This window comes from Dermacentor variabilis, unplaced genomic scaffold, assembly GCF_050947875.1.
Source record: "Dermacentor variabilis isolate Ectoservices unplaced genomic scaffold, ASM5094787v1 scaffold_12, whole genome shotgun sequence".
Taxonomy (NCBI): Eukaryota; Metazoa; Arthropoda; class Arachnida; order Ixodida; family Ixodidae; genus Dermacentor; species Dermacentor variabilis.
In genome coordinates, this window is record NW_027460280.1 from 41,804,266 (window position 1) to 41,829,122 (window position 24,857).

The following is a 24,857-nucleotide window of genomic DNA, read 5'->3' on the forward strand; positions in this document are numbered from 1 at the left end:
AGTCAATGATGTAAATATATGGCGCCGTGAACAAGTCACAAAATGGTCGATGCTGTATATTTACGGCGCCGTCGATGTTTAAAAAGCGCACTAATTTCCTAACTTTTCCTGTCCTGTGCTGCCACTATGTGTGAGTACAGGGGATATTTTTCGCCTGCTTCCCTCTCTTGGTTTTTGTTGCATGGTTTGTTTTAGAGCTAGTTTGCTCCCGCTCATCTATATACTACCACTTGCACATTGGCAGGCGGGCATGCGGCGGTTTGGGTTTTGTTCCGTGGGTGGTTTCGGCTTCTTGCACTTGCAAAACTGATGGCTGTCTTGTTACTAATTGCTCAAAGGGTGACTGCTTGTTTCTCGCTCATTTAGTGCTCACAGGGGTGCACATAGGAAGGATGCCACCGTGCATTCGTTTCCGTTGCTTTTTTTTTTTTTTTTGACATTTGCGCGAACTAATTGTCTCGGGTTGGCGATAAGATAAAGATTAGCAAAAGTTTGTCATGCGTTTTGCTTTTTTGACAGGCATACAACTACACAGTTTTCTTGAGTGCGCGCACCTACACAGTTCGATCACGCTGTGGATGTACAGTCACCACAAAAGTTTACGAGGTGCAGGATCTGTGAAAGAGCCAAATTTCCACGAAGCCTGTGCATGTAGCCTCTAATTAAATGCTTTGATTCGTAGCAGTTCTTGCGACCTACACTGTAATCCATTAAATTAGAAGGGCTGCGCCTTAACAGAGCAGAAATTCACATTTGTCGTGAAACCCGTGCCCCATAAGCTTTCGCGGGTGACTGTACGTATTAGTGTAAGAGCAGGAACATTTGAGTCTTGCGAAATATTCTCGTGTGTGCATTTTCAAAGCCTTGCAACAATGCATCAAATTTTTTATTCTTATAAGCTTATTTACTTTTTTTATTGCTGATATTCATGAATGAAGAGTACATATATACCAACGCAAAATATGTTTTTCTCACTTTACGGTCACCCCAGAAAAATTATGGTAAATTTTTTTCCAAATAAGTCCCTAGGAAAAGTTAGAATCTGCAATAAAAAAAAAATCAACCCTCAAAGGGTTAATGGCCGCATGCGATTAGTCGCCATAAATTCCTGCTAGAAGATGTCACTCTCAAAGTAGCTAAGGTTGCTCAAGTACAAGCTCTGGAAACTGCTTCATTCAACAGGGTCCGTCATTTTGTTATGGTGTTCCCTGCTATCCTACCCTAGCAGAGTGGCGAATCAAAAGAAGCAATCGACGCACTTGAAGTCGAGTTTGCCAACTTGCAAGCATATCAGATTCCAGCTGACTTATTGAATGAGCAAAGGTGCGACTTGCAGTGTTCGAAGTGTCGACAGATCGCTCAGGTTCCACAGAATTTCAATGGTTATGCTGGGTATTTTCCCCATTCCCCACAGCATTGCTGAATGTGTGAGAATATTCAGCACTGTGAACAAAACTTGTAGTTTCACTCATCTGTGTGTAAGAAAACATCCGAAAGTCTGCTGATGGTCAAGGGGATCCAGAGTGGTACTTGCTTTGAGGAAACCTACACGAAGAAGGATCTGAAGCAGGCAAAGTTGGCAACAGCAAAATCATCGCAAGACTAAATTCTGCCCCAGAGGAGTTTTCAGCGATAGTTTTATGAATGTCCAAATCTTCACGTTGGCAGGTATGCTTTCATATAATTTTAACCAAAACTTGCAGTTGGCACAAAGGTCATATTAATGGGAGTCTATTGTATTCCATTTTTTTCACTATACCAAGACTTCATCCATGTTTCATAGGCAGTGATACCGCAGCAGACTGCCACTTTCAGGCCTAATGAAACCACCACCTGGGAGCATGAAATCCATTGAAAATTTGCAGCACCTGCCAATTTCAAATGCAGGTGTCATCTAATCAATTCTTGTAATCACATTTTGTAACATTCGATGGCATACAAGGGCACCTTTCTGATGTGGCTGGTACAGCTGTTCCTTTCCTGCGAGGATACGCAATGTGAGAGAGAAATGCTTGGGCATATGCGTGTGCGTTCACATGCTACGTATGGGCTCGGCATTTATAGCTTAGTTTTGAATATGGTGCAATGCACATATTCAATTTAATATGTAAAATAAGTTTTATTGTAGCCATGCAAATATGGTCATTTTTTACATCTGAACCAAGAATGCTAGGTTTGAGCTAGACAGCTTGGGCTGTAGTCTTCATAACCTTTGAAATGTAGGTTTTGTGCAATGCATCCTGAGTCATATTGTTTGGAGTGAAAGCTCTGATCATGTAAAACAGGTTGCTGCTAGCAACTGTAAACTGCATACCTTAAATGACCAGAATGTTTTCTCTTCTAGGCTGTGGTTATGGTGATTGAAGACATGGGTGATATGGCCATGGAACTCGTGTGTAAGCTGCTTAGGGTTCTTGACGAGAGTGTGATTGTTACTCCTGAACAGATGAAGCGAGTAAGTAGAAGTTCTAGTTTAAAATTTGAAAAGAATTCAAGCTTTTATTTGTACTGTGCTCTCTCACTAGTCTGGCACAGGTTAAGCTGTAAACTAACCCCCTCCCCACCCTTTTCCTTCTTTTTTCTTTCTTTCTCTCTCTCTCTCTCTCTTTTTTTGTAACTGGCACAGGTTAAGCTGTAAACTAACCCCCCCCTACCCTTTTCCTTCTTCTTCTTTTCTCTCTCTCTCTCTCTCTCTCTCTCTCTCTCTCTCTCTCTCTCTCTCTCTCTCTCTCTCTCTCTTTTTCTTTACAACTGAGGTGTGTACTTCAAAAGGTCTGACCTTGTGCAGAGCAGTGCTGCCAACCATGGGAATACGTTCCTACCCTTAGGGAATAATGGGGGATGCTCACTTCACGGCAAACTTTCTTATTTAGGAAAAGATTTGCGAAAAGAGGGCAGGTTGATATGTCTCCTTCTTTAGCACGGCCGTGGCAGCACATTGCTGTTTGTGCAGCTGAGCGCATACGCAGACTGTGTGCCCTGTTCTAGAGGCAGTCTGCCGTGTGTGCAAATAGTGGGCATGCTGAGATTGCATGCTATCATGCTTGTTCTCTTCCTGTGCATGTAGTACTGGAGGTTGCGTAATATAGAATTAGGGAGATTCGCTGAAGCGAGCGGCAGACCAAGCATTCGCACCTCGCTGCCAGCACTGTTCATGGTTCCAGTGTGGGCGATATTATCAGTAGCAGGGACGGAGTGGATGTGAAAGCGTGGATGGCTTCACTTGATGCGTACCGCCGATGTGAGGATGTTGTTGACATGCCACGAAACCACATCTTTCATGGCTGACTGTCAAATTTAACAAAATAAATGTTTTTTCTTATTCAACTTTGCTTTTTTTTTGATTGCTCGATAATTTGAAAAATCTTGGGCATGTTGCTTACAAAGAAACACCGATTGGCGAATGTACTTATTTGCATAAAAGGGTGAATTTCAGTACGATATTTTGATATAACAAAGAAAATTGCCAATTTTACCAACTACATTATGTCGAGGTTTAACTGTTATATAGAATGTCTAAGGTATGAACCAGTGTATTAGGTCAATTTGAACTAGTTAGACCTCATCAATGTTGCCTGAAAGAAATGCCATCTTGAAGGTGAAACTATGACTGATTAGAAAAATTTTGTGAAAGAAATAGTAAACTAAAATTGGGCGTACATACACTCCATGCATTTATCTTTCCTCAAAATTGTTTTGAAAAATCAAGGAAACACATATGAAAGCATGTTTATTGGGACAAAACATATCAGATCCTATGTAATGAATCTTATTTAAATGTAGGGTCCCAAACTCGAAAATGACAAAGCTGAAAATGTGATCTTTGGGCCAATTTATAATTTGCAGCTTCCCCCACTTAAAGGTGCCTTTTTCATTCTGTAAGAAAGAGTTTGCATTTTTGCCCTTAGGCTGGGATATTGAAAACTCTTGCCATTATTGGGTACCAAATGTGTGCCTGACATGCTACCTGAAACAACCTCATGAAGTTCATTCTCATCAGTTTTATTGAAGGTACTCTTCTGTACCTAAAAGCTACAGGGCTTATTATTTTTGGGAAATGTTATATGTAGTACAGTCGAGTTCCGTTAATTTGATTCTGATGGGACCGACGAAATTGATCTAATTATACAGCGGGATTTAATCAAACAAAAAGAAAAAAAAAACTCGGAGACACGCCATTAATGCACTTTGGCAGTATTTGCCTTTAAAGTTATGTTCCTTAGAGAACTGTTATGGTATTGAAGCTCAACAAGGGGGGAGGGGGGAAGGTGCCAATGTTGGCACCTTGTGTTGGCACAGCTTTTGTTCCATAATTTGCACACACATCGTCTTCGGTCACAGTATGAGTACCGACACCCCTAATAAGTTTACTGGTTGACCTTGAACGTTTTAACAGAACCCCGCTCTTTTGTTGGGCTAAACTCTCGCTACTGCACCTATAGAAATCGTTCAGTTTGATCGACTTTTTTCATGCGTTGCTATGCATTTCTGTTTGAATTTTTCTACTAGCAGCATTATGCACTTTCTGAAATGACTGAACATTGGGTATTTGTTAGATTTCACAATTTTTGGCAGATTGGGGAGTCTGGAAAAATAAAACTTCAACAGGAGGTATCGCCAAAATTAGCCTCCAGTGCTCCTGGTACACTTTCAATAAGAAGACCTCAGAATTTGTGCTTTTGTCAACTCTGCAACATACCTTTTAAATAACAGCAGCAGTGAAGCCACAGAAGCTCTCGAGGTGTCTTTTTTTTTTTTTTTCTTCTTTTTCAGATCAGATGCATTGGATGTTTCAAATGGTAGATGTCACGAGTGCATGTTATTTTAATGATTGTGTTCAACTAAAATAAAGTGAACTTCATTTTACCCGCCATGGTTTGCTTTTATGCATCAGAACTTCGACAGCTTATCCACAAATTATTACAAGCAATCTTTCCCATCCTGTGGGGTTTTCACCCACACAAAAGCATGCATTTGATTAGAGACCGACCTTTGACCAAAACTTGACTAGCTGTCTGAGCTCTTACATTTTGAACACCGCCCATTCATTGCTGTACAATATTGTGCAACACTCCACATTACTGTACAGGAACTGAGCAGTGCATGTTGAGGCTCCAGCACAGTTGAATGCACTCTAGACCACCTTGCTTACTCAGAAAAGGTGATTGAACAAAATATTCAAGCATGAGGAGACGCGCATGCTCCGTGAACTGACAACCATTACTTGGTGAGCCTAAAGAATTCAGCAGAAGAGAAACAGGGTGCCTGCTGCAATGAGTGACAAGCGCTCCCTGTACAACAGAACTTACCCATTTTCACCTTTGCGAAGCTACTGCTTTCCTGCATAGCATTGTCATCACTATGGCTAGTATTCATGCCAGTAAATCTTCATAATGTTTTTGCATGATCTGACTTAGTTTAATTGGGAACTAGGAAAAGGGTGCATATTTTGTATATTCCAATTTTTTTTTCACTCTCAGTACTTAAGCTAAAAATAGTAAATTATTACTTTCATTCGTTACCTTATGTACTCCTTTTGAAGTTTCACGTAAGAATTTGCAAAAATTTTCTGAGCAATTATTACTATGATATATCCATTTAATACACCAGTGATCAGGCTATAATTTTATCTATCGCAGTATACGTTGCGGCTGCTACGTCTTGAAATGAAATGTTAAATCGTAACAGCACCAAAAATGCGCACACTTTTGTGGTAACGAGAGAGTTAAACGACCCCTTGACTTTTCGAGTCTTTTTTCATCTTACTGCCTTCCATTTTGCTAGCTTTCTCAAAACACAGATGGTTTTTCTATGCTTTGCGGTGCACGGCATGTGCACATGTAAAAATTAAGTAACGCGTACTAGGCCCCATTTAACAGCCTCATATACGAGACAGACATGGTGGCGAAAAGAGGGCTTATATCGCCACAACATAAATGGCTCTGAATAGCTGCCAGTATGCTTATTCAGCATCTAGGAGCTCATACCGTGACCAGAGATGGTGTGTGCGTGCCTCTATAATTCTGGAATGGTTACTATGTTCTGGGGCTATAATCTCTTTCCATTATTGGTATGCTTCGGCTGTACTGCGGCGAAGTTGACCAGTAAAGTTCGAATAATTTGGCAAAGGTCAATTTTGAGATATAAATAATGGAAGTTTGGGCCCATAGGAATGTATGGGTGCCAAACAGGACATTTGGTCAGGTTCGAATTAACGGATGTTTACTTCATCACAAAGCTTACATGATTACATAGTTGAAGCTCATAAGGGAATCTTTAAAATGTTCCTTTGCAGTTTACAACATAATAATTTCATTCATTGAAGTCTTAAAGATGTGCAGATATATTTTTTTCTACAAATGGGGTAAGAAGGTCTGTTGCTGGCCTGATACTTTGCTGCTGGGCATCAATATAGTGAAAGAAGTGCTGCGATGCTCTTTGTCATGTTAGTAGCTCAGTTTGGCTTCAAGAGCGCAGCTAGTCCTCTGTGTGATATTTTCCCACCATTGATAGCCTTGGTAGATTTTTATGTAGTGTTTGACATTATATAAGCTATGGCCAGTTGTTAAACAGTTCATTTCTGAAATTTTGCCGTACTTCCTTGGTGAAATGTGCCCATTCATCCATCCACATTTGTGGAAGCATCCACTGTTATTCATCTGAACAAAATTGTTGCTTACCTTTATAGACTTTCATGTTCCAGCTGTCCATTTGGTCAGCGACTATTAGCCTCGAGCTCCACCACTCGAAAAGCTGGCGCCACCATCGGCGTGACGTCCTATTAGGGATCACGTGGACATAGCGGCCGCGTCGGCTGCTTCGAGAGCGCTGAAGCGAGCTGAAAATGAGAGTTTAAATTCCCTCGTACGCTGTGGTCCTCATTTAGTGGCGAGATTTTCCCGCTTAAAGTGTCTCCGTTACAACGCTTGAAAGCACTAGAATAGGTAGTGGCTGCCTTTGAAGGCACGCAACATGGTAGACTACTGCTCGGTGCCGCAGTGCCGGACGTACGCAACGGAGCCCGGTGTCAGCCTTATTCACACGTAGCCGCAGGACAAGAAGCTGTGTGAAGCTTGGCTCGCGAAACATAAAACCGACAAACAGTCGTCGGCTACAACTCGGGTATGCAGCAAGCACAGACGCGAGGAAGATTTCTGCTACGGCGCCGGGTCTGCGATCTTCGGAAAACGCGCATTGAGACGCTCGCTCGAGTCCACTGCCCGACTAATGTCATGACGGTTTGGTCTATGAACTTGTCGATGCTATAGATACTGGCAAGTTCACTGGAGTGGAAAGGGAGCAGTAAGAAGCACATTATAAAAAAGCATGACATATGGTCATGTTTGTGTTGCGAACTAATGCACTGGATTACAAAAAAGCAGCAGCGCGAAATCGCACGCTGAGAACACCGATAAACATACAGTGCGACGCAACTCGAGAAATAATATTGAAACGTCGAAGAATTTAAAAGAAAAAGAAAAGATTGAATCGTCGCGACGGCACATCACAGTCCCCGTATGCGTCAGTCTCTACAATGAAATTATTTTTGAGCAGCTCTGATAGCACCCACGCAACAGTGGTTGCTTGTATACTGTCAAATGCTCATATTCTGCGGCCTAAAGTTCATGACACGGTGCAAAAACGCGCACGCGGCGAAAGCGAAACTGCGCAGTCAAGCATGCAGACGCGCAGTTGGTCGCTGCGAATCTGTGTGGCCGCTGCATTGAGGCTTCATTCTATTACGCTTCATTTAGTTATACAAACACTATAAGAACGTATTTCACACAGTTTGCTCTCAGCGTTTACCTACCTTTCACGCAAGAAGCCGGTTCGGGAGACTTCATCGTGGTGACCGAGCGCAGTGGCGTTCACTGTACGTAATCGTTAAAGAGATAGCGTCTGTAAACGATATCTGTGCTTTCAGTTTGCCCAGGATTATTATTTAGACAATAAAAAACTTCTCTCCTTTCGAAAGTACGTACAGAAATGTCTGGGAGAGCTCGTGTGTGTTGTTTTCAGTGAGTGCTGACAGCAAAACCTATGAGGAGCACGCCACGTGATCCCTCGTACTACGCCAGCGAGGCGCTTCCGATAGATGGAGACTCCGTAACTCTTCGCCGCGAATACTGCATTCAGTAAGAAAGGATTGGTAATGCATTCTGTTTTTTAGGAATTTGTGAAAGTGAACATGCTAAGGGGAAAATGCAGTAGTAAAAAGTAATTTTGACTTTTCTTTACATGAGTATTTTTTGTTTCAGGGTTTTGACAGGGTTTTCCAGGAAATGCCAGATATTTGTATTGATGTACCTCCTGCTTATACAGTCTTAGAGAAGTTTATAGGCAAGTGCTCATGCACAGGCTTCCTGTCTCCAGATATTGCCAAGGCAATGCCTTCAAGGTAGGTGTTTTCAGTAACATGTTTTCTCGCACACCACAACACTATTGAGTGCCATATCTCATCACTGCACTTTTGAGTGCTGTGTCTTGTACTCTCGTCTCAATAATGCTTCAAAGGCACTAGTTGCCGGTCGATAATTCTGACTTGACGGAGATTGCCTAAAAGTCTGAAATATTGGAATTGCCAGACAAGTGACTTCATTCTACAAGTAGCCAAAAAAGGTGTGTTTTGCGATGATCACTTTAGGGGATACCTTGACTTACGCATGACTAGCATCAGAAATATCGGCCTCTATGAGCGATGACACTCTTAGCACAGTGGCAAGCATGCTGTCTAATCACATCAGGAAAGCCTTCACCCTTTGACGTGCCTGATGCCATTCACATGAAATGTCAAAAGAAGTATCTTCGAAGGTGATAGTCCAAGAATACAGCCCAAGTTTTTCAACGTGTTGCTGAGCATATATGCTCGCCTGCAACCAGGTCAGTCTGTATCTTGACCATTGTCATACTATTGCTACAGATAGACAAAAGTAGTTAATTTATATGCCGAACCTTGATCCTTTGGCAACATAACGAAAGTCATAATCGCAGTTTTTTTTTTTTTTTTTTTTTTTTTTTTTTTTTTTGCACCGCCCACAATGTCGTTGACATAGAGATTAGTGTTGGCGCCGCATGAAATTGCTTGAAAAAGTATTTAGTACCGTGTCGCTGTTAACACACTAATGAAGAAATGGTGGACTCATGGAACCAACACCGGCTAAGTCTCATAACAAAGGTGCAACTTTTATCTCAGTAGCTTGCTCTGGCTTTTCATGTGGTGCTGTTGTGCGGTCGGTGCTGAATTGGTTAGGCCTTGCTCATTCTGGTTTTGAGGAAGTGCTGGCAAAATGGTGGCAATATATGCTCAGTAGCTTGCTCTGGCTTTTCATGTGGTGCTGTTGTGCGGTCGGTGCTGAATTGGTTAGGCCTTGCTCATTCTGGTTTTGAGGAAGTGCTGGCAAAATGGTGGCAATATATGAAAGCCAATATACTGCTATTTCTGCTCAATTCTGGTCAAATTAGCATGCGGTCGTGGAGGCGAAGCTCAAATCATCGAATGACGTGCCACAAGGTGCCCGAAATATAGGCCGTCCTTGCACAATAAGTCTATGAAGCTGGTGGTGGTGCCGCGAAGTTGTCGAAATTATCACACTCGCGTAATGATCGCACCCCTGAATTTTGTCGTCAAAATTAGATTTTTTAAAATTTCTCGTGTAATGATCGCACCTCGAACTTGCCGCAGCGATATGTCGTGTGCCAAGTCTAGCTAGTATTGATCGCGCTTACCATCTGTTGAATGCTATGCGAACGACTCAAGACAAACCAAGCGGTCTGCATGCACCAAACATTCTTAAGTAGATGCCTCATTTCATTACTTTCATCACTTTCCGCACTTCCATGACTAAAAGAAAGCTGCAACCAAACTTGCCTTTATTATGTGTAGGCTTTATAATGGTTGTGGTCAACAACAACAAAAAGGCGCCTTTCGATTCTTCTCATCTGCACTCGGGGGCACATAACAAATCACGAGCGGCAACGATAGTAGCCACGTTTACACTGATACGTTAAAAGTGTACCCTATTCATACGCCGACGCTTGTAACACAGCTAAGATATTCACCCACCCTTAGTGGAAACGTGCCGTATTAGGATAGTAGTGAAGACAGATGCCGCAGTTTCCGCAGCATGCCGGCCGTGTGTTTCTTTGTCACTGGCAGCTAAGCGCGCCCATCTGTTTCTGTCCCCTCAAAGTGGACATGGCTACGTTATTGCCGCAAACTTGCCGATATTAACAATATTATTCATTACTGATACGGAAGAAACTGTTTCAGTGCACGTAATGTACTCATGAGAAGAAAAAAAAAAATCTCGTTCGGCGCGTTTGGTTTGCTCCGCCGGCCACCATATTTGTTTTGGTGTCCCGCAGCAAACGTGAGACGACACAAATTTTTTTCTTTTCTCGGTAAATTTAACCCGCGTAATGATTGCACCCCTGATTTTGCGTCAATTTTTCTGACAAAAAAAGTGCAATCATTATGCAAGTAAATACGGTAATATGTCTGAATTGTTAGTAAGCAACTGTGTAGGATATGTTGATATAAGTGGCTAAATAGAAGAAATTGCATGTGTAGTCGTCAAGTGCAGTTCTCCAACATGCTCATTGTGTCGTGCGTCACGTGGGATGTCGCAGGTATAACTGCAGTGCTGGAGGGATATTCTTGCAAAAAAAAAGAGGTGAAAAATTGTCACATTGGCTTTCGTATTGCATGAAGAGCACTTAGGTCTGATAAACATTGTACAGCTTATCAGTAACCACTTGTACAACATGTGAAATCCTAAATAATTTTGCTCTTGAAGTTTAGAAGATGCGTCATATGCTTAATGACCCAGGTGAAATATGCTCAAGGAAAGCACCACTTGCCATTTGGGTGGGGTGGTGTGCAACACTCATGCAACAGTGCATGCAACAATCATGGGGGGGGGGGGGGGGGGGAGGAGGGTGTGTCGACAGTTGATGGAAGCGCTGCTGTTCCCATTTGCAGCGGCACCCTCAGAACGGCGGCGCTTGCGGCGAGTATCGGTAGTTCATGGAAGAGCAGACGCCGCTCGCGGGTTTCTTTCTCTGTTGAAAGGCATTGGCATTGGTTTGACGCGTTTCACTTGACTGCCGGCTAGGTGCTACTTCTATGTTTCCCCAGTCGTCATGAGTGCTCCAGGCCCACTAATCGTCCGGCACTCGTTCACAGCAGCGTTCAAGAGGGTTGCCACCCTTTACGCCGGGCACGACACCTACGCCGAAATGGGGCACTTACCGCTGCTGTATTTACAGGCTGCCATTTTATGTGGCGTCCGTGCTTCGTCCACTGGGTGCTGGCTCCCGCCTTCAAGTGCTCTACTCGCATCGGCACCTGGATCCCCATTCAACCCGCTAGACTCGGAGCGCTTCCATGGAATGGGCTGGCAACCTGGATCTTGTACCGCTATCATCGCAGCGCACGAGAGGGGATATAAGCAGCGTCCGGTCACGGCTCGCTTTGGGCACGACACCTACGCCGAAATGGGGCACTTACCGCTGCTGTATTTACAGGCTGCCATTTTATGTGGCGTCCGTGCTTCGTCCACTGGGTGCTGGCTCCCGCCTTCAAGTGCTTTACTCGCATCGGCACCTGGATCCCCATTCAACCCGCTAGACTCGGAGCGCTTCCATGGAATGGGCTGGCAACCTGGATCTTGTACCGCTATCATCGCAGCGCACGAAAGGGGATATAAGCAGCGTCCGGTCACGGCTCGCTTTGGGCACGACACCTACGCCGAAATGGGGCACTTACCGCTGCTGTATTTACAGCAGCGGTAAGACTGATAACTATTGCCTCATTGCGGTGTCGTGCCCCGAAGTGCTTTCTGATAAATTGTGCCTGGTGTCATTACTCTTGTCGAGCGTATGTCCTTCCATAGGTAGCTGGTTGATTTTACTTTCTGGGGATGTTGAACAAAACCCGGGCCCTGACACAAAAGCCATCGCTCAAACGCTTGCTTCCGTTCTTGAGACTGTGCGCAGACTTGAAGCGGGACAGTCAGCTATTCTAAATGAGCTTAAAGGTGTCAGGGAACGGCAAGAAGCCTCAGATGCCAGAGTAGATTGCTTAGCTGGAAGGATAGATGCACTCGAAAACACGGTTGCATCTCTCGATAGTGTTCAAATCTCGAAGCCAAATAACGAGTTACGCAGTTTATGTGACCAACTTCACTCTCTCACTTCAAGATGTGATGATACAGAAAACAGAATGCGACGATGTAATGTACTGTTTTTTGGTATTGATGATGAGCAAGGCGAAAACTGGGCTGCGTCTGAACAAAAAATAATACAGTTTTGCTCTGAACAGCTTGGCCTTACTATGGTGAACGCACAGTTTGAGCGCGTGCATAGATTAGGGCGTTTTTCTTCTGAGAAACGTCGGCCCATCATAGCACGATTAGCCCTTTTTAAGGACAAGCAGAAGATCCTCGCACTTGCGCACAAGCTAAAAGGTACTGAGTATTCCATACGTGAAGATTTTTCTTTGTCCACAAGGCAAGCAAGGAAAAAATTAATTGAATTTGCCAAAACAAGAAAACAGCCTTTCAAACTTACAATAGATAAGGTTCGTATTAATGACACCACCTATGTTTATGACCGCGCTACCGACACAGTTGTGCCGTCAATCCTGTAGCTAAAGAAAGCAACATTTGCTGGTATAGCTAAGAAATCGCAATCTTCCTTAACGTCAACGCTGTCGTTATCTTACACGAACATTCGCAGCCTACTAAACAAGCGCGATGCATTGAGTGCTTATATGGAAGATGGCGATCCCGATATCGTAGCATTAACTGAGACTTGGTTGCACACAGACATCACTAACGAAGAACTTCTTTCCAACAGTAACAAATACAACATTTACAGGCATGACCGTAGTGGGAAGAGGGGTGGTGGTGTCCTGATTGCTATAAAAACCTGCATTTCGTCCTTTCTCGTAGACACCAATTCCCCAGCTGAAATAGTTTGGGTCGCGTGCGCAACAGCCTCTGCCCGCGTCCTAGTGGGCACATGTTATCGGCCGCCCGACGCTGACCACTCGTTTCTCGATGTACTGCGTGAAAGCATTACACGTGCTACTCAACAATGTTCCACGGCTCTTGTTTATCTCCTGGGAGACTTTAATTTTTCACTTATTGATTGGCCAAATCTGTCATCATCATGCCGCTCCTCTGCTGAATTTATTAACTTAACACTAGATTACAATCTAACCCAGACAGTCGATCAACACACCCGTGGTCCCAACATCCTAGATTTAGTATTAACTTCCGCACCTGATACCACCGGGCCTATTGCTTACATTGATGGCTTGTGCGAACACAAAATTCTTCAATTTGACATTAATATTCCACAAACTTTCTATCAGGTCCAGACTAAAAGTATTAGAGATTACAATAGGGCCGTCTATAAAAATATTAATGCTGAATTGGCTATCTTTCTTAGTGAAGTGTTTCTGCCATTCTTTAATTCAAGATCGGTAAACGACAGCTGGGAACTTTTTAAGAAAAAATTAACAGCTCTTGTAGAAACTTACGTGCCAAAAATCGTTATAGCGAATGACAGATCTAATCCTTGGTTTACAAAGCACCTTCGAACACTAAGAAACAAGAAGCGTCTGTATCGGGCGGCCAGAAGGGACAATCAAGCCTCATCTTGGGCAACATACAGTGATTTTCTAACATTTTACTGCAAAGAGCTATGCGCAGCCAAAGACAAATATTTCTCACGTGACCTGCCATCTCTTTTAATCAACAATCCCAGAAAATTCTGGCAAGTCATATCACCAGCTAACACTGTCCGCAATATTGTGCTACATGATGATGCTGAAAGCCCTCTGTCTGACGCTGATTGTCCAGTAGCGTTTAAAAATTTTTTCACATCTGTTTTTACACAGGAAGACTGTTCCACTGTTCCCATAGTTCCCGACTTTGAATATCCTTTTATGGATCCAATAGATATTACAGCAGATGGCATTTCGTCTTTAATAAATAATCTGAAATTATCCACATCTTCCGGTATAGACAATATCAACTCCAAAATACTAAAAAATACCGTTACAGTTTCAAGCCAAATTTTGTGTCATATTTTTAGGAAATCCTTAGCATCTGGCGAACTACCCCTGGACTGGAAAATCGCAAAGGTTATCCCTGTATTCAAGGGGGATAACAAGTACTCTCCGCGAAATTACCGTCCCATCTCATTAACATGCATCTGCTGTAAACTACTGGAACATATCATAGCATCGCATATCTACCGCCATTTAGAATCAAATAACTTTTTTTATTTTAACCAGCATGGATTCAGAAAAGGCTTATCTTGTGAAACTCAGTTGCTTGAATTTACAACAGAATTACATTCCAGCATGAATAACAAACAGCAGACTGACTGTGTATTCTTAGATTTTTCCAAAGCATTTGATCGTGTCGCTCATTGTCGCCTCATCTCAAAAATATCCGCGCTCCGGCTGGATTCATTAACTTTATCTTGGCTCCGAAACTTTCTCTCCTTGCGGCAACAGTTCACTGTTGTTAATAACCACTCATCGCTTACTTCTGACGTTACATCTGGCGTACCGCAAGGCAGTGTCCTTGGTCCTCTTCTTTTCTTAATTTTCATTAATGACCTTCCACAAAACATATCATCGCAGATAAGGCTTTTCGCCGACGATTGCATTTTATACCGTACAATAAAAACATCTGATGACCATTTAGTATTGCAGAACGACCTTAACCTTGTCAGTTTCTGGTGCAGTACGTGGCAGATGACCCTGAACTCAGACAAATGTAAAGTTATGTCCTTCTCGCGTAAACATTCAAACTCTCACTTTTGCTACGTCCTAAATAACACCGCCGTACTTCCGACATTGTCCTACAAGTACCTTGGCATTGAACTCACAACTCATCTTTCCTGGAGTACACATATAACGGCTATCTGCGCAAAAGCTTCGAAAACTCTGGGTTATCTTCGACGGAACTTGCGTAAATCCCCTGCTACAGTTCGTAAATTAGCATATCAGACTTTTGTTCGCCCACAGTTAGAATTTGCGTCATCAGTATGGTCACCACATCAAAATTATTTAGTTGATATGCTAGAAAAAATTCAGAACAGGGCATCGCGCTTCATCACAAGTAACTACGACAGAACTTGCAGCGTGACCAAGATCAAAGCAGATATTTCGCTCCAGCCACTTGAAACTCGTCGCACGATAAGTCTTCTTTGCCTTTTCCATAGATACGTCCACGGTAATCGAGCTCACGTGTTGCCGCTTGAAGTACCAGCGCGCACGTCACGTCGCCTTAACAATAGCCATAGTTTCATGCGCATATTCAGTAATACACTGTCATTTAATGCATCAGCACTGCCACGTGTCATAACCGTATGGAACAGCCTTCCTGATAACATTGCGAGCATAACAGATCGTGACGCTTTTCGCGAAGAATTGCTGAATTTCCTGTAGAAACTGTATAAGGATGTTATTGACCTGCTTTCCTTCGCTGTTTTTCACACTTGTATTTTTATATTTTTGTGAGCATGAGTATATTACTGTGTTTACGCTCTCTAAAGCTTAGCCTAGACAAACATTTATTGAACTTCGCTTTACTTATCTTGTGAATGCATGTATAGATATTTATATTCTCTACTCCTGTACTGCTTTACTTATCTTGTGGAAGCCTGTATTGATGTTTATATTGTTTACTCCTGTTGAAACACTTACTTTGTGTCCCCCCTTACCCAATGCCCTTAAATGGGCCTGTAAGGTATTTTAAATAAATAAATAAATAAATAAATAAACAAACGGGTGGTGCGAGAGTGGCGACCGCAGCAAAGCGAAATTTTCACCTGTGACGGCAAGTGAGAAATTTCCCATGTGCCAAAGTCTGGACGCTTTCCGGAGCTGTAGGCTAAGCTTGCGGCGTACGTCGCTGAAATGCGTGATCGGTCCCTGCTAGTGAAGTGCGACATGGTCACGAAACAAGCCCGGACCTTCGCCTTAATTTTAAGGCCCTGCTCCGCCGTGAGTACAATGACGGTGACGAAAGTATGGCGTACACAACAGATGTCGTTGACTCGTGGCAGCTGCTCTACGATCAGAGAGGTGATCCAAGCGACGTGACACTCGAGGACTTTGTCTTCAGCGATGCTTGCGCTGTGACAACTGAAGAGCTGGACGATGATGCAATAATCCAGAGCGTCACAGATACAGAAATGCAGGACGACGACTCGGACGAAGAACTCCAGGCGGCAAGCAGCATAGCTACACTGAAGCAAGTCATGGATGCGCTGGATCTCTTACGCACGTATGCGGGCGCGCACTTGCAAGCGCAAGCCTTAGCAGCCCTGTCAACCTACGAGCACCTTATAACCCCGACGCTTATTAAAAAGCGGCAGATGAAGCTGACGGAGTTCTTCGCTTCCACCTGAGTTGCATAGAATTGCTCTGCAGGAAGTTAAATAATATATTCCAGCGTTCATTAATCAATGTCGTCATTGCTTTACTGAGCGCGGTATCATCCGATGGCTGCGAGCGTTAAGCACTCTAATGGTAAGTGGTGGCCTCATGGATCCACCAAGTTAATACTACTACCAATTTTCTTCGAAAGAATGTTCAGTTGATAGCTCTGGTATGTGCATAATTTTTTTTTCTTTGCGCCACGGGTTGCCATGTCCTCGTGGAAGGAATATTTTTTTTTTTAGGGATGACAAATCATGATGATGATGGCACTGATGGCCACATCTAGTGGCAGCTATGAGCACTAGGCGCGGCGCTTGCTGCAGACCTGCTCTTCACCGTACGCATAGTGGAGAAAAATGCGTTCGTACCCGCTGGCTATCGGGCATCACGCTCTTGGTTGTGTTATTAGTTCCGGGGTTTATTGGTTATCTTTGCAATTTTGCTATCTACAAGGTGCCGTACGCCAGGAGTGTTCCAAGAACCTGCATCTTTATTTAGACTGCTGAAACATGCGAACCTCGACTTAACGAAAGTCTCGATTTAACGAAATTTTCAGCTGCAAATTGGACTTCGTTATATCGAAGTTCGACTGCATTCGCATAATGAATGCGCTTATTTTCCCAATATACCAAAGCAAAGTTGGGAGTTGCATTTGTTATACAAAGTAAATATCATGGAAACTTTTTCATAACAACAAAAATTGCAAGTCTGCAATGGTTTGGAGCATGCATAAGGTCACCTTTCTTAGCAGTAAAAATATATGGACTGCGAAACCTCGTTAAACCGTAGTTGGCCACAGCTAGAAAAAAGTTTGTACTAAACGGTAGTACTGCTTAACCGAAATAGCATGAGAGTGGGCGACACTTGCCAGCCAAAAAGGGAACTCAGAAAGAGTGCGATGAATGGGCAAAAACATGCAGTATTTATTCACTTCGCGTGACAAAAGTCTGTTTTCGTTTGATGCCGTGGTGGCCTAGCAGCGACGACAACGGGCTCAAACTTTCTGATTCTGCTTGTCTTGTGATTTTGCGTGTCTGTCTGTTGTTTTGCATGATTTTGTTTGTGATTTTGTGTGTCTTGTGCTTGTCTTGTGATTTTGCGCGCTGTGCACAAGGACACCTGACTAACAGTATAAGTCAGTGCTACACAAGTACTGAGGCTGACACAAGCGAATCACAGAGCATGATCACATGCTGGAACACGGTAGAAAATTACATAGTTATGATGTGTGCGCGCTTGACTGCACGACGTGGGAACAAGCAGATGAAACGGAAGTACATTACTATTGCTGCGATGTGAAGTAAAACAAAAACATGCAGACATTCAGTTTGTGTGTTTTATTATTTCTCTAAGCTTTAATTCATCTGTTGAAGCAACATATTGCAGAAGTAACAGATGTTGCTTTGAATAATTCTCGAGGTCATGTGTCAGCACGAGCGATGTCGCAGCACAAACACATGTACGTAGGTGCAGTGGCACACTAACGTCGCCCTCCGGCTTGGAGCACAGTGGCCATGAGGAGAAAGGCAAACGGCATTCGGTTTGAAATTTCAGATCTTTCTGCAGTGTGTAGAGATATACTTTGCAGGCACAATGATTATTGCGCATTGTATGTTCTACACTTGTCAGTTCAAAATGGTCAGACCTGGTGAGGGGCTCTTTAAAGGGGTCCGGAACTACCCCTTGGGCTTGGTAAAAAAACGCAGTCTGCGGATAGCCTACCCTGCTGTGAACAACACCTCACCCAAATTTCGCATTCGTGCGCAGTGCGTGGAGCTCACAAGTGGAGTGCGAAGTCTCATTTCTCACTCTTTTCAAATGAGGCTTTGTCCCCGCCCTCTTCGAAGCTTCGGTGGTTTGCTTGTGCCTTCATATGCAATATTCCCGTAGAGGGCTGCTATTGGCTGATAGCTGACACCAATCAAGAAGGGTTTTTGGATTAGACCGTTCCTTCCTACGGTTACTGTGTATGTTTATTGATGCAGTTTATAAACAGGCTTAATAAGCTAAAATCTGCTTTCGAATTTTGATAAGAATAACATACCTCAGGATGAAGCTATCCTCTGCTCACACTTGGCTGCACCTGCCTGCGTAGAAAGTAAACTTTGACCACCCTGCTTTTAGGTGTTGTAGCCATTAGGTCTCACTGATTTCCATTGGTTTCGAACACTCAACTAGCCTGGAACCATGCGAAACTTGAGGTCAAACCACACTTACGCTTGCTAGTGTGTGCTCACTCCTGCAGGCCGCTCCTGGGTCTGCCTTTGGTAGGCATCGCTTCGTGTTAAGCTATTGACAACGCTTCAAAATGCAGCAAAAGTTGGACGCAGCTACTATCCGTTGGTCAAGCTGGTGCAGGACAAAGCCAGTCCACACCATGTAGCATGGCCAGACTGGAGCACACGAGCATGAGCGCGGACTCCTGTCCTGTTCTGCACTAAGCAAATGCGGCGCATATGCACTACAGTTGCATGTAGCTGCAGTCTGCTAGGTAGCAATAGATACTGTGGCTGCTGTGACAAACCTGCTCGATGAGGACAACCGCGTTTGGCGCGTTGTAAACACCATAATCGAACATAGTAGCATCTGCGTGAACATCCAAAATGAAATACAGTATGAACTTTGCATCACAGTGACGCTCAGTAGGCGGAAGGTGTGGGCAACCCTTGCTTCACCGTAGCCTTTGCAGTGCAAGGCATTGAAGAAGGAACAGGAGCACCGTAAAGGGGTATCATAGGCAATTTTTGGTTACCAGTAATTCCACTTCTGCAGAATCTATTGAAGTACTTTTTGCGTTTTAAGTATTTCTGAAACAGTCTACTTTAACTTTATCATTTCTCGACTTCAATAAAATGTGGTTCACGGCTTCTTTAAAGGGGCCCTGAATCACCCCTTGAGCGTGGTGAGCAAACACATTTCTGCAAGTACATGACAGCTGTGAACATTTCAGCCAAGTTTCGTAGTTATACATGGCACGTGGAGCAGCCCATAGACAGCAGTGATTAGGCAATCATTTTTGTCACAAATTACTCGCACACACGCCCTGCTAAATCTGTCAAAAATAATTGTGAAACTGGGAGCAAAAGTTCTTAGTATGTCCCTCCCATCCTGTTAGTGCTCTAAGGAACGGACCTTTGTCAGACTCCCATGCAAACGAAACAAATGGGGAAGGTTTGGCATGGCCTTGGAGAAATGGTAATGTAGGAGGTGCAACTTGACTCCTTCCCGCATCCTCATAATGTCAAGTAGGAGCGTGGCGGCAGAGGCCACGACTGTGCCGTGCTGGACACTTGACATATGGTCACATGACAGTTCATCGAAGCGATACAGCAGATGCGTGGAAAGTGGGAAGCGCAGGGCGCACTCGTGTCACCTGCTCTTGCGGGGCTGTTTGATGCCAGAACGCTGCCCTTGCATTAGGTAGCTATAGTTCGAGTACACTAGCTCCTAATAGTACTCTTAACAAGTACTGTCCACCTTCGCTCGTTTGACACTGCTTTCGCTGAAAGCCTGTTCAGAGCTCATTTCGCAACCATTCTGCTCGCAAAATGCTTTTCGCAGACTTAGTCGCTTTTTCTCAGTTCTCAATCCTCTCTTCCAATACCTCTCTCCTATTCTTTGAAAGTTAGAATGTGTTCCGCACAATACTTATATCCATTGTTGCACTTTGGGATGAATCATTGACGTCCCATTGTCGATTATTAGAGAAGTTAACATAGTGAACACTTGCATTGTAGAGGAAGCAGTAGAGGAACTGCAGAACCTGCGAAGTGGTCATTCTGTTCTGCTGGTCCGTCTATCCATGTCTGCCAAAATGTGTGCAGGAATATAACTACATTTTGTTTCCCTGCACAGTACGTATGTATCGCATACTCTTAGCGGCATTTTTTTATGGCACATGGTAACTAGGAACAAATTCTCATCTTTCGTTGAATCTAAAAATTTAAAAAGCATTAAGCGTAGTCTTTTATGCACCTGGCTATGATTTCAGATTGTCTGCTCTTTAAGTGTGCTAGTTTCTTGCTCTCATTGGAACATGAAAAACGTGATCGTAAATATTGACCCTTTTTACGGTGATCCCGTGGGCACTGTGGTGACGCGTCCATTGCTTGCCTCAGCTGTCTTCGTTGCATCTTTGTCTACAATGGATGTGCATGACGCCGGTAAGGCTCTGCAAACCTCTGCTTCGGTGGATATGGTAGAGGGTGACTGGGTAGACGACACATGAAGATTTGGCTACAGCGTCAAAGGACATGTAAGCGCTTTCAGAGCTCATCACGCTGTACAAATGGTGCGAGAAACATATATTGAGCTTGCGATAAAAGTGGGACTAAAGACCTATTCCAAGCTATCCTAACTTTCCGCTTATGAATTGAATCAGTATCACTAAGTTAAGGTTTGTTCTTTATTTATTTATTTAGCTTGTCACATTTCTGACTTGGTAAAGTGCCCCGGGTGGTCACTATCCGATTTTTTATTTCCTGCCTGATTCCTCGTAGGTGTGCTCAGTTGCGATAGATTTATTCTTACTGCTCATAAGGCTTGTAACGTAGATGTTCTGCACATTGTAATAGCTTGTAGCAAATACGTATTATCGCTAGTCGCTAGCTTACTCTGATGACCATTACGAAACATTCAGCTTCAAACATTCGTGTTTTGTCGGTGTAGTAGCCATGCTTTGGCACATTGATTCAAGTGTACACCCACCGACTCATTCTTGATATGTTGGCAATGGAGTGGGCGTAAGTTTTGTGTGATTTTAGTTCGCATGCGAGTACTATGCCAGTAAGCGGCAGCGCTACTTCCTGTTATAACAAGTGGTACTTTGTTTTAATTGCCGACGTTCCAGGGTTGAAGTCCTTTATTTGGAGTTTAGCAATACAGCACCGGTGGATGAGTGATATTTTTTTTTTCTTTTTGTCCTTGAGAAAATATGTGCATTGCAAAAGGTTGCACAGGCAGTTCTTTGTAGCAGTGGCCACACAGATTGATTTCCCTTTAACGTTCCACATTTTGAAGCATGAATTATGCACAGTGCATTAGCAAACACCCAGTATGCATTTCCGACAGCTTGATCACACAGAAGCAGAGCAGAAGAGGTAATGTTTTCGTATTCGTGCGCTTTCGCTGAGGCAACGTGCAGCACGCTGCTGAAAGTGCTATTTCGTTCCTCTAGAGCAAACTGCTTCGGGAAAAGGGACAATAAATCTTGAAAGAAAACAAGTACTGGTACTTAAGTGGTCTATAATTTTTTTTAATTCCTCATGCACAAACCATGCTAATGTTAAACTTTTTTGGCGGCATCTGACAACCTAGCGCAAGCAGCCAATAGCAGACGATGCTGTGCGCCGGCAGAGACCGCAGCCACCTGCACACTGCCTAAACCAGGAAGGACAACAAAAGTAGTTCCTTGCAGCACTGCACCTCTGTTTGCCGACCCGTGATACCATGTCTGAAGCTCCGCACCTCCTCCTCACCTACTATGACATTATCACGACTCACGCTGGCACCTGCCCATAGTTTCGTCTTCTGTTATTCTTTGTCCGTGGGTATGGCATTGTTAGCTGCATCACCTCCACTGAGGAGAACAGATGAGTTGAAGAAGGTAAATACTGCACTCCAAAGTTCTCTGTTAAAGGGGCCCTGAACCACTTTTTGTCAAAGTGGAGAAAGGTATTTGAATTAAAAATATGCTATTTCAGAAATACCACTTTGCTGCAAAAAGTACTTCAATGCATTCAGCAGAAGCGGAGTTTTTGGCAATCGCACACGACCTCTGCTGTGCTCCTATTCCTTCTTCAATGCCTTGCACTGTGAAGGCTACGGCGCAGTGGGGTGTGCCCACAACGCTCCACCTTTTGTATGTCACTGTGGCGCGCAGTTCAACTTTTATTTTGGATGTTGACGTAGACACCGTGACTTCCGATTTTGGCGCCTACTACATGCCAAACGTAAGCCAAATGTGGTTGTCCTCAGCGAGCCGCAGTGCACTTAGCCAGTGGACCGCAGCCACCAATGGTAGTCACGCATGGCAATCCGCTTTATTACAAAATAAGGTGTAAGCCTGCCTGCAGTGAATGTGTTAATGGGACACTCAAGACCATGTTATACTTAATTTGCTTCAGAAAACTTGCATAGGATATCTTGCACTATGTTGCTCAGGTTCTATTTGATTTTAAGCACATGCTACCAAAGTAAAATGGGGTTTAATGAAGGTGTAAAATGAATTTTTACATCCTGCACTTACAATGGCATACCAAGTGTTTCATGTATTAACTTGAACCAAACTTTTCAAAATAGTGTACACTTTAGAAAAATAAGAGCAGTTGCATATTGTCGTAGTCTTCCTAAGTTACTCACACTATTTTCGAAGTATGACTTAGCTAATTATTTATGCAAATTTACAATTTGTTTTAGGGCCTAAATTTAATCTGTAATATCGGTACTTGGAAACACAGGTTCTTTCCATGATACCCTTTTTGCGGATCTTTTTTCTAGGCTCTGAAGAGGTCATGAAATATGGAGAGAGTAAAAAAAAAAAAAAAAAAAAAATCAATACTCTTTCACGTCTAAATTGCAGAGCTCTTAATAGGGTTTACAAAGAACAAAACTGGCATGTGTGCCGAAAGCTGATGAGTGTGTTTGCATCCATGTTCAATGCTAGCCAATCTCATCATTTAGGTTTGTGGCCAATAAAACCCATTTATCATCATCATTAGGTTCGTGGCGGATTTTGATCTTCACAACAAAGGTGCTTAAGTATGCAAGTCACCATTACTGATCGCCTGTTTTGCGATGGACATGCAGGCTTCATTTCTTCGCAGCACTATTGGTAGTACTGCCATCCAGCTGCAGATAACTTCGCGCAAACAACTTTATTTGGTATTTCTGAGCGTGCTATATAGTTTTTGAAATATGGTTCATGCTGTGTTGTGATGTGCAGTTTTTTTCTCTCCCCCTCTTTGATTTTCTTAGCTTGTGTTGGTGTTATTTTTGCCTGGATTCTTTTGTGGGAAACAGTCCTTTATCACAAGCTGTTTACACTGTCTTTGCATCTTAAATGCAGGAAAAAATTTTGTAAGTCTAGGGTATACGTCCTAGAACAAAGAGATGCAATCTGCAATGTAGGAAACGTAATAATCTAAGGGCATAGCAAGTCTTGACTTGCTGTTAAACTTGTTCTACATGGATAGTTTAAGATGAAAAGTTTTCAAAGTACACGTGCTGCTTACATCTATCTGACATCGAACATACTTTTCACCATTGCACAATTGTACTGGAAGCCACTTGCTGAAGTATGTATTCGGGACTCTACACGCAAATGTTGCATGCAAATGGCTCAGTTTGATGTGTTCACCAATGTCATGGCGTAGATACTCTCCATAGCTTTTTGCAGCTGATAATGTATAGTTTATAGCTTATTTATGGATCTCAGTGCAGATAAACATCAAAACTTGCCATATTTCTTGTATGGGAAGCAAATTACAGAAAATTGAAAAAGTCTTTTTGTGGTGATGGCATAGGAACATTTTCGAACTTTCTCTTTTCAGGGGACGCAAACGGTTTGTTTCAGAGGGAGATGGAGGTAGACTCAAAGAGGATGCCTACTGAAGAGGACCCATGGTCCCATTTGCAGTGTACAATACCCTCTGGAGATGTCCCCCCCCCCCCCCCCCTTTCTTTTTTCTCTTGCATGTTGTTTTGCCTCCGGCTAGAGGTGTTTAGAAATCATTTCATGGCACCATTCTTCATACACTGCTGTGTTGGACAACACTTGTTACTGGATGGGCTTCTGTGCCATGTTGTACCCTCTCTGTACCTGCAGGCGTTTTCCATTAAACGTCTACCAAGTCACCGAGTGTCTTGTCAGTGCACAGTTGAGGCTGTGAAGCTTCATGTAGATTAAGAAGTTAGCATGTCTAATTTCAAATTGGCTGCCCTCCCCGTTCTTGTACATGTAGAACACATGTGAGCAAACTGCTTAATCAACTGGCTATGGTATTCCACTCCTGAGCTCAAGTTCACAAGTTAGATCGTAGCCACAGAGGCTGTGTTTTGACGGGGGTAGAATGCAAAACACTTGTGTGCTGTGTATTAGTTGCATGTTAGAGAACCTCAGGTGGTCAAAATTAATCTGGAGTCCGATGGCGTGCCTCATAATGTGATTGTGGTTTTGACACATAAAACGCTAGGTTTTAGTTGTTCCTAAACTAATGAATACATGGGGGCGAAATGCGAAAACACCTGTGTACTTAGATTTAAGTGCACATTAAAGAACCCCAGGCGGTCGAAATTTCCGGAGTCCCTCACTATGGCATGCCTCATAATCAAAAAGTGGTTTTGGCACGTAAAACCCCATAATTAAAAAAAAAGAAACTAATGAATACAGAAT

General features: G+C 43.3%; 1 protein-coding gene across 1 annotated transcript in view; it reads left to right on the forward strand.

Moving 5' to 3' along the window:
- Pdcd4 (Programmed cell death 4) overlaps positions 1–24,319 on the forward strand; it is a 63,957-nt gene extending 39,638 nt beyond the window's left edge. Inside the window, exons 8-10 of the mRNA XM_075676838.1 lie at positions 2,345–2,455; positions 8,259–8,398; positions 24,016–24,319. Coding sequence (XP_075532953.1) covers positions 2,345–2,455; positions 8,259–8,398; positions 24,016–24,076 — 312 coding nt within the window. The 3' untranslated portion in view covers positions 24,077–24,319. The remainder of the gene's footprint in view (positions 1–2,344; positions 2,456–8,258; positions 8,399–24,015) is intronic.
- Positions 24,320–24,857: the final 538 nt, after the last annotated feature.